We start from the raw sequence: 16,505 nt of genomic DNA, 5'->3' as shown, positions 1-16,505 counted from the left end.
ATCAGGGTATTATTACAGATACATGTGCAAATCACCTGCATCAAGAGATGGTGATAGTGATCCGGTATCCAGCATCAAGAGATGTTTCTGAGTTCCCAAATCTAAGCATACTATTGGCACCGATTAGCATTATATCTGAATCGGCCTCCATTCGAGGTCGCTCAGAATACCACCTAGAGGATTCAAATCTAGTGCAAGGATGACCTAAGTTATTGAGTTCAAAAATTACAACACAAGCTAATAGCATATTGAAAAACATGGGTTCTGAATAATTTGCATAAACTCTTTGGTTGTCCATGTCATAAAACAAAGATTTCGACTGCTGAAATATACCATGAGTGTATTATTTTCTGGTGTCTCACTGTCAAGCACAAAATTTAACAAACAAAAAAAAATGTGAACGATACCAGGATTGTGGGAACATGGAAAACTAAATGCTGAATAGTTCTTAAAATGACATCCTACTCTGGAATACAGATATAAACAGCTGATTTCCTCTGCAATGCTCCGCAGAACGGAGGTGGGATGGTTGCCTACTTTACGCTCTCCTGAGGCTCTTCCCAATTTCTTTTCTTATCTCCCACAGCTGTTCTCCAACTTCTTTCATGTCCGGTCGATCAGCACGCGTAGGAGCAACGCACTCGAATGCCAAACTGAGAATATTCCCAAGCACCTGCTCATCTATCACTTCCTCCATCAAAGGATCCAAAATGTCTCTCAAGTTGCCCTCATTATATTTCTTAAAAGCCTGCAACACCCGGAATCTATGGATTTAGACAATAATAATAAATAAATGCAGCATTTCTGAGTGCAAAATATTTCTAATTCTAACATGAGATACTTCCACTTATAAGTAAGGTGCTTATGAGTGAGAATTTTTACATCAAGCAGTTCAAGAACAATGGTAGCTACAACAATTGATATTTTCTAAGAGAAGAGAGGCTGATGCTCACCCATCTGACAGTAATTCTTTCATCTTTTTCTCTCCTGAGTTCTACTGGACGCCTTCCGGAGAAAATTTCTATGAGCAATATTCCAAAGGAAAAGACATCGCTCTTGGGTGTGAGTTGATAGGTCCTCAGGTACTCCGGGTCAAGGTACCCAGCTGTTCCTTTCACTTTGGTCGATATGTGAGTCTGCTCTGTGTCCGTTGGGCCAGTTCTTGCAAACCCAAAGTCAGACACCTTGGCTCTATAGCTTTCTGTCAGCAGAATGTTAGATGACTTCACATCTCGGTGAATTATCGTCTTTTCTGCAAAACAGCACATTCAGCACAGAAGGAAACATATTAGCAGGTCACATGGTGAGACTCGATTACTTGGATAAGAAACCAATGAGATATTGGTTTAAACTCAAAGAACCAGGTGATACGTTGATGATGATGGAAATTAAATTTTGTTGACAATTTTCAAAAAATTTAAAAATCCTCTGCTAACTTAGATGCGACATCTACTGTTTTCTATCAAATCTGAAAAATGATTTGAAAATATATAAGGATTTCCACATCGCAGATTCTAAATCACTAAGACAGTATGTCTTCACACTTCAAAAGGAATAAAATTGGTGCTGAAGTCATGTTTTAACATGCTTGCAATCAACAAGTGGCAAAAATCTGAAGTATATCTGTAAGTAAATGAAATAAAACATTTATTTGCTGGACAATATGAAAACTTTGAAGGGAAATTTTCTCAGCCCCACCCGCATATAGATGGAGATAAGTCAAGGCATGAGCAACATCAATAGCTATTTCTAATCGTTGGTTGAAGTCCAGAATCTTTCCATGATGACCTGCCAAATGAAATAAATGTACTTAGGCTCCATATAAAGAAATCAATAAAGTATGTAACAGAATATACAACTTACCATCCAGATGCTCCCTGAGAGTACCATTTGGAACATATTCCGTAATGATAATGCGTTCATTTCCTTTGTCAGTGTAACCAAGTAACCTGACTAAGTTTCTATGCTCGACTTTCGCAAGCAGTTCAACTTCATTACTAAATTCATCTCGTAGTGCTGGGATTTGTTCCTGTCCAAAAATCTACCATCAACAGCGAACCACATAATATCTAAGGAAAAACAGAACTTTCCCGCGGATTCAGTTGTTATATTGTTAAATAAGCCTATAGATCAAGAGAAGGTGAAGAAATATTGCTGCAAATCAGTTCCTGTAGCAGTATTTCAGCAGTATATTTAAAAATTAATCAGGTTTGAGCAACTGTGAGCACAAGTTCTCTTGACCATGTACCTATTTGTTAAGGAAAATTATGCAGACATGATGAAATTTATGTCGTTTTGGGCCAGCATGTCTACAACCTAAATGTTTTGTTACCCTGGAGGCTTGGATATCCATGCATCTGGCTCCACTTTTCTGGTATCCACAGAATTGTCATCGGACTATTGGGTTCATTCTACTCTCTCATCTGTATTAGTTACAAACTTCAAGTCCATCTCATCAGTGAGATGTATACTCTGGAGAAAGCTAAAGGGATTGTGCATGGAAAAAGTCCCACGAATGTGCATTTATCACCATTAATATACTCTGTCAAAAGCATTTTGTGCATAGAATGTATTTGTTCTTCTAGACAGAAGTTTTCCCAAAATAATCCGAAGTTCCAGGCTTCCGGCACATAGACAGGTTTTGAGAGAATATACCAGGTTTTGAGAGAATGTATTTGTACTATGAACATTACCACTTCCATTTTCTCTAACATCTACCTTAGTTTGCCTAGTTTGAGTTTTATTTACAATAAAGTAAGAAACACGAAGTTACTATGTCAAGACATTTAATTTGTCAGAAACAACAAAACTCATCTGCCTCCATGTCTTTATGTATACTTTTTTTTTCGTATGTTCCTAATAAGGAATGTCTTAAATTCTTCCTCATTACTTCTATGCATGGTATAGACATACATAAAAAGACTTTATTTAATATTTAATGTTACTATCATTCATCCAATTCAGTAATTGAAAATTGGTAATGTTTTTCCAGCATTAACTCATGCGTAAATACTTATAAACTGACAAGTTGCCATTGCAAAACAACCAAAAGTTACATAGGCAGTAAGACACCCTGTTCCTTGAGCTATACTTGTATGGAGAGCCTGATAGTGACAGAATGTAAGACCTTTGATTTCATGTGATTAAGATCATGCATGGCAAAGTTATTAAGTTGAAAGGGTCATATGAAAACTCTGTACAAGTAAACATTATATTTTGCCATGTTTTTTTTTTAACATCTACAAACCTATATAGCCCTTGATAAAACATTCCTTCTTTTCTTTATTATGTTCTAGGCAATATTTAATGAATTCTAAAGAGGGGTTCTCTTCAAGTTTTAGCCACTAGGACTAAATTACACAAAGCTTTACATGTTATCTTTTTTTTTTTGTTCCATAAGAACTTGAATTCACAATAACATAGTTTAGTTCAAGGTCAAAAAATTTTGTCTATTATCTCCTTTCCAAGACTCAGCAATCCAGTGATAACTCCTTTCCTAGGGTCATCACGTTGCCAATTCATGGTCTAGTGACCATAGTATTTGTTATTATTTGGATCTCCTGACATTGAACAAGATAGCTTAAAACACAGCACCTTAGGAGGGCAAAGGCCAATTCCATTACCACTTAAACATAATGCCGTCATTGGGAATAATTGAAGAAGTATTATGATTTTCCTACTGCAATAAGCTTTCAAATGCAAACAATCTATTTGGTAACATGAAGACCAAAACATTATGGTGACAAGACCTTAAGTAATCATTAATATTTCATACAAAGTGAATATTTTTTTTAAGCATCAGGACATTGTTACTCAATCAATAGCTTGAAAAAATATTTCGTACTACAAAAGCTTTTGCATAGAAATGTTGAAGTTTATGAATCGTTTGAGGTAGAGTTGCTATTCCATATGACAACAAATATCTCTTTGGACATGTCACTGAGCAACTCAATGACTCCGTGTCATTGACAAGGCCTAAGTAAAGGAAATAAATTAAATTACAAGAAGAGCCATAATCATATAAGACATGTGCAATTATAAGCATCCGCGGTTCAGGTAATAGTTACCTGCTTTGCTCGCTTAATAGCAACAACCTGACCATCTGGCAGCACAGCCCTGTACACAGCTCCAAATCCTCCTTCGCCCAACTTTAATGAAGGAGAGAAGTTCCGAGTAGCTTTGATAATCTGATTGATACCGAGATGTACTGAACCAATTCTAGTCAATTGCGGAGACAATGAGAATCGAGATGGGCTAGGAGGTATTCTGAGTGGAGTTGCAGGGATCCTTTCAGAGGCTGAGCTTACTTCTACGGATGAAGTTGAATCTGCAGCAACAAATAAAATTGTTTAGGATACAACTCTGAATGAGTTTGCAAGTGATCAATCCCATTAACATAAGCTCTAGGGGTTAATGTAAATTTCAATTGGTAAATAAAGCTATCTGCAATATAGAGGTTATGGTATTCCACCAAACTGTAAAAATAGTTTACAAGAGAATGAACATGTAACAAAAATATCGTATTCTATCAAGGAAGACATCATTGTTGGACTTGCTTACTAGAATTTGTTTAAATTGTCAACTTTCTCCACATATTCAATTTCCCCTTGCATTATACAAAACAAAACACCAGAGGAAACACGAATGACTTTGTTTGATGACTTGTTAGTAAGACAAACTTGAAGTGAAAGATGTCCTATATACATGTCAATGCAAATTCCAGATACATGTTTTTGTATTATTTGATACAAAATCATAGTATCAGCCATAAAGCATATATTTTATGTGCCAGAGCAGAGAAAGCATGGTTGATGCAAGAAAAGGATCGGCTTAAGGAACCCAAATAAAGGTTTGAAAGGCTAAATAAGGGTGAAAAGGCTAGAGAAAGTAACAGAGGTCATGCTGCAGATAAATATGAAAGCCGTAGAATATACAAATGAATATGTTCTTCATGGACTATTTACAAATTCAAATCCACAAAAATAACTTTCTCAGATTTTCTTTGAAATAACTTGTTGAGAGCCTGTTGCAGAAAATGTCTATCATACTTTTCACCAAAGGCAATGTTGCCTTCACCCTCACTGATATTGCTGTTGGGATGATTGATCCTCCCTGCACAATTGCATTCAAGCCATGATACCATTTGCCTACATTCAAGGATCTGTAAACCCTATCCCTGGCAAGAAATCTCTCTTCACAAATCAAGTTAAACTACAGGCACAAATAGTGGACGATATATAGAATGATATAAATAACAACAAAATAAAAGATTATTTGGTTCAACCAAGATCCATGCACTAATTGGGAATTGAGATAATTTCTAATTTTCTACTGTATCAACAAAAGTTACAGTGTGAAATAGATATTTCAATAACATAAACAAGAAATTTCACCAGAATTTTGAGCTCTCCTTTTCCAAGCATAGCCCGAGTGGACTTTCATATATAGCATAGCCCAAGAGAATTGCACTATGTTTGCAACATAAAATTAAAGAGAATCCCACAAGAAAACCCAATAGCGGATTGTAGAAAACATAAATGGCAAAGAGATCATAATGGAAGTTGAATCTCTCTCTCTCTCTCTCACACACACACACACACACACAAACATACACATACACACACTAGAAAGAGTAAGAAGATGGATCATAACGCATACTGGCCTTATTCTTCTCAAAAACAAATAAATAATAAAAAAACTCATGCTATCTTTTTGATGGAAAGTCACTACATAAGGCATATGGCCCAGTATCAGTTAATTTTCAGCTACTCAAGCACATATTCTGTTTTTCCTTGGATATCTTTCTTTATATACAAAAGGAACATTCGAAAAAATATGAATAAAACTAATGTGAATCAGTTCAATTACCATTTTCATGTAAGTTGCAATGAAAACAAAATGCAAGCCAACAAGAAGATAAAACTACCATAAATCTAGTAGATTTGCTACTAGAAAGAAGCATTTTCCAGCAAAAGAACTTGACCACATATGTTAGAAAAGCTGACAGTGTTAAATGGCAAAATGCTATTTGACTTACTTGAATTCAGATGTCTGTCTAGAACATTATGTTCTATTGCTTCTCTCCTCTTTGCACGAAAGCAAGGGCACATAAAAGCACAACAAAGAAGGAACATTCCTGGTACAGCCAGAGAAAAACTGTCCGATGCTGAAGAATACTTAATATCTAGCTCCTCTTTCAGTGACTGACTCTTGCTGGTCAACTGATCAAGCTTGGAAGCATTTGCTGATGACTGCAGCAAAATTTTTCTCCCTGCCTTTCGAAGTAAATCCACTGCAATAAGCAACAACAAAAGAAGCAATCGTCATATGTAATCAGGTCAACTGGTTTCTACAAGGCTAGAAGATAACCAAAATAAGTTAAAATGTAATAAGAAACCCTTATGAAAGACTCAATCTGTACATGCTGATGATCAACAAAACTAGGTGAAGTTAACAAAAGAAAAGGAACAGAAACATTATTTACACAATTAGCTAGAGGAAAAGATATCCAAGACAATTTAGTCTAATACAAGAAAATTATAACTTTTCCAACAAAATCACATAATTGAATCCAAATAATCAGGTTTTATTGCTTCTCATCCATTTCCAATGGTATGGATTTACGTAGACAATTCAGAAAATATTCAAAACATGGCCAACAAAAGATCACATTCCCATTACATTATAAAGCAGTAAGAATAATCATAAGACACCAATGTACCAATTATCCATTTGACAAGAAATTACCAGAATTAGGATTGCACTTCACACCGACCGGTACAGTGAAGTCCTGATTACAGTACTCCTCACCAATTCTTCTCCATGATTCCACCTGGGAGTCACACAACAAACACCCACTCTTGAAGTAGGATTCCAGTACTTCACATATGAAAACAGGGTCCTCCATCCTCTGCCCATTAATTGAAAGGTAATAACCATCCGATGACTTCGAGTAGGCAACATGATCAAATCCACAAACCGTCGAGAGGGTCGGCGCCGATCCACAAAGCGAAGACCAAGACAATTGCACCAGGATCAACAGAGGCAGAACAAAACGAGCCATCTATTCAGAAATTCGAGCGCAGACACCTCCAAAAGCTCTCATTTTTTAGCCAGGAATGAGAACATCGGAAGAATCCCACTTCACCGAGAACCAAAAAATGACTCAAACGTAAAAATGAACAATTTGCTCTCGAGATCTTTCTGCAATTCCTACAAAACCAACGCCCTAGGGCGATAGTGCCAGGATCAAACTACTTACAATAAAAAGCCCCTCTTTCCACCCCTTTTTTGACAAATTTCAGCATAGAAACCTCCCAAAAATCTAAATCTAAGGCCGAATTAAACTCGCCCCATCCAAAAATTGGCAGGATGGATAAAATCCATACACAAATATCGAAAAAAAAATCAGAAAAAATCGAAAGATTGGTAGGCAACACGCTTTCAGGGCTGCTCGTGGAAGGACAAACAGGACAGCGAGGGCGCTTCTTATGCCTGACCCTGGATAGCGGCGGCTGGCCGGTACGGACAAGCGAGGAGTCAAGAGACCCCGCCCGGTCCAAGAACACGTGGAGATGACCTGCTAATAGAGCAGTGGGTGTGACGTTAACATCGCCTGACCTACGTGGACCATAGGAGCAGGCCCAGCTCAGCTGGGAACAGCAGAGGGATTTGACCATCGTCGTGGAAACGGGGAAGCCCTCGTTACTCGCACCCTGGTTTTTTTTAAAAAAAAATTTAAGCTTCCTTATTTTATGACTGGCGGCTGGCGCTAATTACCGCGATGGGTTTTGCAGCTCACTTGCAACTTGGGGGAACGATTGTCATGGATTCCGGAGCATAACTATAACAACCCAAGAGCTCACCCAAAATGACTAGCCGCAAGATATTGTTTGGATTCTTTGATCTTATATAAGTACCCAAGATCTACCCAGCGAATAACCGATATGGGACTAAACACACGCCCGCACAGGTTCTCACATACTCCATCCCTTCAAGCCCTGACGTCCTCGTCAGGCTAAGGATTCAAATCCATTCAAATCTAATCACAAATACCACGATCGGTCCATGGTCAATCCCAATGGATCCGTGCTGCAGTGTCCCCTAGTTCACATAAGTTAAGGGTCGGATTCGCTCTGATATCATTTGTAACAACACAGGACCTTACCCAAAATGGCTAACCGGAAGGTATTGTTTGGATTCCTTGATCCTGTATAGGTACCCAAGATCTATCCAGTGAATAACCGATGCGGGACTAAACACACGCCCGCACGGGTCCTCACAAAAACTGACTTCTAAATAATTTTTACTCAAAATAACATCCCATTGATTTATATTAAGAGCATATTTAGATGAACCGAACTGAATATTTTATTAGATTTCTGTATTAGACTCATACAACCAGCAAAATCAGCATAAATCTACATCCACAACTATTCAAAAATAGTTTTAGAGCGAGCCGGCCCAAATAAACGATCACAAGTTACTTTTTGGACTGCCTCCCCTCTTTGAGATGTTGATGATCAACTATGATGTAGCATTTCAACGTTCATTTGCAGCTGCGGCATGTGTCGTTAGAGATAGTCCAGGTAACCCATTGCATGCCAAGGGTAAGCTTCTTCCTTCATCTCCTGGCTCTTCTGCAGAGTTTAGCAGCTGCAGCACAATGCTAGTAGCCAGGGTCATGAAATCATCCTACAAGGGGATTCTACAACAGTGGTTGCTTGGATTTCTAATCCATCTTCTCGTAGGATTTTTAGCTGGAAACAATTGTTCCCAACATGTGCAGTTTCTTGTGTTTTCCGGGAAAAGAATATGGCTTCTGATTGGTTATCTAAGAGACCTCTCCAATGGGACCTTCTGTTCCAGCAAGATCATATCTTCCTTCAGATTTGCCCAGAGATTGACAGATGATTTGGTAGGGGTTGCATTTATCGGCAGTGGTTGGATTTATAAGGTTTTCTCTAGTAGTTTTTGCATGGTAAGTATTGGAACATGCATCTACTTGTTACTTTTACCTTGTTACACTTCTTTGTTTGTACTGAGGGGAAAAAAAATATCTTCAAAGTTGATGTATAATATGTGTATGCATGGCACCAAGTCCCTCAAAACGTGGGCTCGGTCCGGTTCAAACAGGGGCAGGCAATTGAACCGGTTCTCGGTATGTCGGCGATAAGTTGGCCGATTTACGCCTATAAATAGGCAAACCTGCTCGCACGGAACAGATACATCAATTTGCCCGCTCCAAGAAACGCCGCCTTCGAGCGCAGGGCGGCCGTGTTCGGGTTCTCTTCTTTCGTATTCTTTAATTCTTTCGATCGTTTGCTCCTCTCAATCTATTCTTTCCTCCTCGTTATGACTTCTCCCCCTTTCTAGTTTCTACCAGAACCCTCAATACTGAAGGATTCTTGGATCGGAACTGCCGTTCTTTATCCGCAGGAGAATTACGACATGTTTATCGCCTTTGGGAGGCAGGAAGCGGAAAGATCGCCTCCATTCCAAAGGTTCGTGTCTCAATCCTCGGGATTGTTTTCAAGAATTAAGTTCTTGGATTTTTCTTGAAATCTTTTTTTACAATAGAGCAGGGCTTTTCGATTCTTGTTCAAGAATTGGTTTCTTGGATTTCTCTTGACATCTTTTTTCGCAATACGATAGGGCGCTTCTTTTTCCATTTGTGATCAATGCTTATTCTACTCTCTTAGAGAATTGGGTTCTTGGAGTTTACTGGAAATCTTTCATGCAGTAGTGATGGTGTTTTAGTTTTTTTTGTGTTAATGCTTCTGTTGATGCATAGATACGAGTAATGCTAGCAAGATAATAACTTTTTCTCCCTTTTTTTTTATTTTTTGGTTGTCTCTGTGCGTTGCATGTGTCATTGGACTTCCTTGTGCTTCTACGTGCTGTCTGATGTGCAGGGCATGCTTAATAGCATATCAGTGTCATGGGAATAACAGGTCGGGAGTGGGGGTGATTGGATGAAATGAACAATGAACAATGTGACCCTAGAAAGACGTTTGGTTCTGGCTGTCGATAGGAGCAACCCTAAATTTTCAGTCGATGCGATGGAATAAAGAAAAAGGAAAAAGGAAAAATGAAGAAAGGAAGGGAGAAGAAAAAGAAAGAAAGGAAGGGAAGGAAAAAGGAAAGAGAAAGAAGAAAAGAAAGAAATAAAGAAATAAAGGTACTGTAAATGAAAAATGTGGAAATTAAAAGCATATTTGGCGGCCTTTTAAAGCATTCATGAGCTCAAACAATGGTTCCTTTTAACCATGACTTGTCATTCATGTAAGCAAGCATGCAGGGTCAGCAATTTCAACAATTTAAGAATCCAATTTCAAAGTACCATTTTGCTTAAAATATTGAAATATGTAAATAATTTTCACTTGAACTAAGAAAGTATGGGACCTTTAATCTCCTCTAGGATTTTTTTTTTTTTTTTGTTTCATATTCAGAATCATGATTTATCCTTTTCTTTGTTTCAAAGTTTTCTAGTCAGAAAGAGTAAAGATCTTGAACTTGGAAAGTTTTGCTTAAAGTATGAAATTTTGATTTCATGGTTTCAGATATTCTATGAATTTCATTACATAGCTAATTGCTCGGGTTTAGATATTCATACCTTGCATTTCAAGGAAAAGAAAAAACTTTAAATAACAGAAACTCATGATGTTCTAGTGCATCCAAACAGAACCTGAATAGTGATGTCCTAAAGACATTCATAACATCTCACTAAACATATATAACTATAGTTCCATCCGTCTGCAATAATCTCCTGAAACAATAGAAACCATGCAATGAAAGTTACACGATGACATTGACTTGCTTGGTGGGTACGCAATGTGAAAGGATGAATCTCACGGAGAATAATATGAGCAAGAAACCTGGTTTCATCTAACAGGGATTGCATTAAGATTACTTTTCATATGAGGTCATGTTGTAGAATAGATAAGGTATGTTTATTGTTGAAGCACATCCTTTCATGTGCACAAAGGGGCACTATCATAGTTAATAGATTAAAACAACTGATGCCTGGATTGATCTCATCAGCACAAAGGGCTTTTGTTGGGGGTAGGAGTATCATGGAAAATATCTTAGGAGTACAGGAAATTATGCATTCTCTTCATAGAGCATCCAGTACTCGGAGTCTTATGATGGTAAAGGTTGAAATTGTGAAGTCTTATGATTGTGTATAGTGGCACTACTTGATCAAAGTCCTCAAGCAATTCCAATTTCATAACAACTTTATCCGATAGGTTGAGTCTTGTATCTCACATCCTGAGTTTGCCTTAATTATCAATGGCAGGCCGACAACGTGGTTTCCTACAGTGTGTGGGCTAAGATAGGGATGTCCATTATCTCATTTTCTTTTTATGTTGTGCTCGGAGATGCTTTCTATTTCGTTGCAGGCAGCAACACAAGCTAAGTTACTTAGAGCATATAGACCGCGACCGAATGGACCACTTATATCCCATGTTCTCTTTGCAAATGATTGTGTTCTAGTCGCTAGAGCCTCGGTCTGGGATGCTTTATGCCTCAAAATTACGTTTGGAAGTTACTGCCATTATGCTGGTCAGGTTGTAAATTTAGCTAAATCTTTTATCATCTTTAGTCCATCTACATCAACTAATGTTAGAGAACAAATTACTTCTCTCTTGGGCATGATAAAAAGGCGGGGGGTTTGGAAATATCTTGGGGTCCCAGTAGCTGGCACAAAGCTTGCTTCTGCTGATTTCAATTTCCTTATGGATAATATACTGGGCAAAGTATCGGGGTGGAAGTAGAAAGCTCTCTCTTTCGCGGGGAGAGCAACCCTTCTTCAGTCCGTACTTTCATCCATTCCCATATATGCTGTCTTGTCCACATATTCCCATAGCTGTCCTTAATGCTATTGAACAGGAATTTCGGGCTTTCTTATGTGGCCATTCATCAGATCGGAGGGGTGTGCATTTTTTTATCTTGGGAGACAATTTGTTCACCTAAGGCAGCGAGTGGTCTAGGACTTCAATCTATTCATACTACATAGCAAGTTCTATTAGTAAAGCTGGCTGCCAATTTAATACTGAACCTGCTTCATTGTGGGCCCAATTAGTCTCTTCCAAATACCGGTTTGCTGGCTCTTGGACCTCTTATAGGAAGCCTAAAAATTCTTCATCTATTTGGCACAAAATCTGTAATCAGGGGAAACAAATTCAGTATCGATTTATGTGGCTCACAGGGAGTAGTCAATCAATTAACGTTTGGACTGATCCTTGGATTACTTTTCCCTTGAATCATTGGCCTTCATTTACAGAAGCTTTACTTGATCTTGCTGAATTTACGGTGGCTGATTTTATTACTTCTGAACATAGTTGGGATTGCACGCAACTGTCTTGGATATTGCTATGTGGATATGATAACCTTGATCTTGTCTTTGCCCCTGGCGCATGGAGCATGGTCTGATCAGCTCGGGCGGGCTTTTTCTAGATCTCAATCAATTTCTGCTAAAGATATTGCTCATGTTTTTTTATAATAAGGGGTCTTCTTTGGAAGCAAATGAATTCTCATGGATCTGGAAATTAATTGTCCCTAAGCAAATTAAATGCTTTTGCTGGAAACTTTAGTGGCTCAAACTTCCATGCAAAGAGCTTTTAATTTGCAGGGGAATATTGTCTAATGTGTCTTCTGACTGTGATCTATGTCCTGGTTGTGTGGAGGACTGTCAGCACTCTGTGTTGACATGTGCTTTTGCTGAAAGCTGTTGGACTCGATTGGCTGTGGCGGTCGCTGATTTTAAGCCAACCCCTTTGCCAGCTTTGCTACAATTTCTTAATCCTTCTAATGACCCATTTATCTACGGCACTGATGGATTAGGATTTATTATTGCTGAAGTAGTTCTAGCTTTCTAAGCTAGGAGAATTGACTTATGTTGTCTCGCTTTGATACCGCTTTCACCCCCCTTTCCTCTAATGCCATAGCAGGGAAGGAGGCTAAGGCAGCGACAACCTATATTGCTTCTCTTATTTGGACCGTTTGGAATCTACGTATCTTTCAGCATAAACACTGTACACCAGAGGACTTGCTAAGACTCGGCCTATGCTTTAGCCAGGATATGTTTCAACAAGTACCAGATTGGTATTCTACCACTGTTGGTTCTTCATCGAAGGTCTGGGGTAGTCCTAAGCTGTTCGATCAGCCTTGTTCAATATCTAATTTTGTTTCTTGGACGCCGGCTCCTTTGGAGTGCTAATGGTAAATTTTGATGGCATGGTACGAGAGCATAAAGCCGCAGCAGGGTTATCTTCCGAAACGATGAAGGTGACATGCTACTCGCTGGAGGCAAAATGCTGTCCCATTCTGCTGTTCCGTATGCAGAACTTGTAGGTGCCTGACTTGACTTCACAAACTTATGTGTTATTTTAACGCCCCCAAGAAGTTTGGTTGCAAGGAGACTCAGCTGTTGCCGTTACATGGCTTACTTCTTGTTCCGAAGGTCGGATGAAGTATTCCCCTTCGTTTCAAGATATTTCCATGTGGAGACACTCCTTTACTTCCTTTAATGTGTCCCATATTTTTCGGGAGGGAAATCAAGCAGTGGACTGGGTTGGTTTGCTCTGAAGTTCTCTTGCTTTATTATGTTTATATCACTTTTCAGTTCTTTCATCGCAGGAAATCTAATCTGCATCACTTATGCTTATATGTGTTGGGGTCCCGGTGATGCGAGTGTTCAAGGTTTATGTCATAATTGTCTCTTTGGGCGTTCTTCATGTTACAAGGTATGAATTTGTCTGCTCAAGCATATCCGCAGATTACTGTATCCATCAAGATTCAGATTTCAAGCTTATCCAAACCCTACTGGGCTGTGGTGATCAGTGCATATGCTGTTTTTCAAAGGGCAGGCAGCTGTTCTCATTCACCACTTTCAGCTCTCATTGCTGCTTGCTAATAGTAGGGGACTGCTATTTCTCTTATATTTGGCTGCACTTACCTTGGATACACGGCTGATTGCGTAAGGCCACAGGGTGCTGCTTTGACACTAGGCGATGCTACTAATCTACTTTTCTGGAGGGTATTTAAATCTTTTCTATAGGCACTAATTGGATAAAGCAACTCTCTCTCTCTCTCTCTCTAAATGGACTGCATCGGCCCAACGTGCCCCAAGCTTTGCCCCTTTCAAGCTGAGGGTCGGAGAAGGATGATGTGCATGTGGGTAGGAAATAAAACGGTCCCTTCTCTTGGTGTCTTTTTCCTTCGTCTATTTACTTATATCATTTTCCTAATTTCAACGTCTGAATGGAAGAGGGCAACACTGGCCTCTGATGTTACACATGCTCTTGAATGCGACCGACTTGGATATATTGTTACGTATAGAGTTGATCATGGGCTGAACCTGGACCAGCCCATTTAAAATTTGTCATTTTCTGCGCACATGATCAGCTCTAGTTTCATCTACATCTCTGCCACAGAATGTGCATGCATCTGCTTTGAATAATAAAAAACCAATCATAATATGTGATATGCACCATGATGGTAGAAAGCAGGTGGTAGAAGATTCAGTGCAATATAAACTCATTGTTTTCTTGCATGCAGCTCCTTGTTTTTCATGCTGAGAAGGAGATGTAGTGATGGAAACATGCATAAAATCTATGAAAAAGGAAACAACCAGCTATTAGGAGAACTCTCGTAGATACATCTCCTTGTTTATGGATCTTTTCTATATTCTAAAATGGTAGTTACGTCCCAAGTAATTCAAAAATCAAAAGAAGTCCCCTGTAGAATTACTAAATTACAAGTCATTATATCTGTTTGTCATACCCTAATAACAATACACTATTCCACAATAGTGACTTTATGCAATAATGCATTTTTGCTAGAACGATCACGCATCAATCATTAGTCTATGAACCACCATGTACAAATATAATGGAGGGATTTAAGTTTGATAATTAAAGGATAAATCTAATAATTAGAGGATAAGGTGGGGAGAGAATGAATGGCGGACATGAATTGCTAAACAAGACTAGGTCGAGTTAAGCATTGTTGACAGCCATCAAATCAGCTATCATTGTCTAAAGGTGTACTATTTAGTTGATATTTTCACTATTATTGGAATAAGGTGTGAAAAAGATAAAAAAAAAAAATAGTTTCAATGGTTGATTTTATTCTATCTAGAGATGGAAATGAGCATAGGTTAGGGCATACTCCTATTCAAAATCGGCCTATTTTTTTTTTCTTGGCTTCGAGCCAGGCTTATATCTGAATTTTTTTGAAAAATATACGTTGAGCTCGACCGAAACCCAATTGGGCACGCCTTTGAGTTTCAGCCCAAAAAAGAGTGATTAGATTGGTGGCAGCAGCAACAGTAGCAATGGCGGACTCGAGATCGTTGTGGAAGTCATGGCACCATGGGGAGGAGGGGGTCATGGGTAAAGTAGGGTGCAACAAGGAAGTGAGAGATGGAGAGATCAGTGGTGGGGGAGGGTATGGGGCGGGTAGAGGCTAGGATCAGATTCCACATCATAATGGAATGCTCAATAAATGGCTTTTGGCCACCGAAGATGGTGAATGTAGATAGGATCTCGTCTTCGTTTGCATAAATCGATGACCAGCTGCTTGAGGTGGTGAATTGGTGGAGGCATAGAGCTATGGAGGTAGAGTGGCAAACATTTGAAGATGTTAGGAAAAAACCCTAGCTGATCGAAAAAGACATTGTTTAAGGGATTGGGCTATATCTCGAGCCACATACCAGGCTGTCCAGGGGCCTAAATTTGCGCTCAAGCTAGGCATAACTACCCAAGTCAAGCCCGAAAATTATACAGGCTCTAAATTTGAACCCAAACCTGGTCTAAACTTAGTTGGGCCTGGCCTGTGGCCCAACTCGAAATCATCTCGGCTAGATGGGCTGCAGGCCGTCCCGAGCCCACTTTTGGCCCTAATTCTATCTTTGTCCATAAACATAAAATAAAGTTAACCAAAGTAGTTGATTTTTTGGAATGTTGAATGGTTATAATTATCCTAGCATTTTCGAATTTTTGTTTGGCTAATTTGAGTACTAATCATTGACTAAATAGGAGAAAACCGGCAGCCAAACCTGCTTGAGATAGTAAGGTATGCTACTATTTTGGCAGAATCCAATCACGACATATCGTTTTTTTTTTTTTTTTTTCTCCTTGGGGGAAAAACAGCAGTATATAACTCATGATAGAATTAGATAGCAATTAAATTATTTGCAAGTAATAACAATTAAAAACTCAATAGTTATGGTCTTGATATTGTTTTTTGAGCGGCATCATTGCAGTAACATTTTTTGCTTCATTAATCATTCCTTTCTCATTCAAACTGTTATGTTTCTAAAGTTTACTATTTAAACTTAGGATTTCTGATCCATTGTGGTCCCTAGCTATTTGTCTAATGCTATTGCTGATCACTACTTGGGTCCCGTAGTTTGCGTCTCTCTAGAAAGGCTAATTTTGGGATAGCTGAAACTGCATTAAAGGGATACGTGGCACCAAACATCCAACATATTGATATTA

At 38.7% G+C, this 16,505-nt stretch overlaps 1 protein-coding gene and 1 long non-coding RNA gene across 5 annotated transcripts; one reads left to right on the top strand and one right to left on the bottom strand.

Annotated features, from left to right (window-relative positions):
* Nucleotides 1–313: 313 nt before the first annotated feature.
* LOC103706483 (calmodulin-binding receptor-like cytoplasmic kinase 3) lies at nt 314–7,818 on the bottom strand. Its single transcript, XM_008790594.6, has 7 exons — nt 6,748–7,818; nt 6,038–6,292; nt 4,068–4,327; nt 1,864–2,029; nt 1,699–1,788; nt 954–1,252; nt 314–748 (listed from the first exon to the last, which is right to left on the bottom strand). Exons 1-7 carry the CDS (start codon nt 7,061–7,063, stop codon nt 539–541), a joined length of 1,596 nt encoding a protein of 531 aa, XP_008788816.1. The 5' UTR covers nt 7,064–7,818; the 3' UTR covers nt 314–538.
* Nucleotides 7,819–9,222: 1,404 nt separating this feature from the next.
* On the top strand, nt 9,223–14,483 carry LOC103706484 (uncharacterized). Of its 4 annotated transcripts, none has more exons than XR_603979.6 (3): nt 9,227–9,284; nt 9,376–9,503; nt 12,954–14,483. It is a non-coding gene; the product is annotated as an uncharacterized LOC103706484 (long non-coding RNA). The 4 variants fall into 4 exon arrangements; XR_005512528.3 differs by having other exon boundaries at nt 9,230–9,503; nt 12,954–13,465; nt 13,642–14,483; XR_603978.6 differs by having other exon boundaries at nt 9,230–9,503; nt 12,954–13,748; nt 13,846–14,483.
* The last annotated feature ends 2,022 nt before the right edge of the window (nt 14,484–16,505 follow it).

The sequence above is a fragment of the Phoenix dactylifera genome, chromosome 11 (genome assembly GCF_051530095.1).
Source record: "Phoenix dactylifera cultivar Ajwa chromosome 11, Ajwa_hap1_PhDact_Kaust_v1.1, whole genome shotgun sequence".
NCBI classification, from domain to species: domain Eukaryota; kingdom Viridiplantae; phylum Streptophyta; class Magnoliopsida; order Arecales; family Arecaceae; genus Phoenix; species Phoenix dactylifera.
This window is presented reverse-complemented; position numbering and strand designations above follow the sequence as displayed.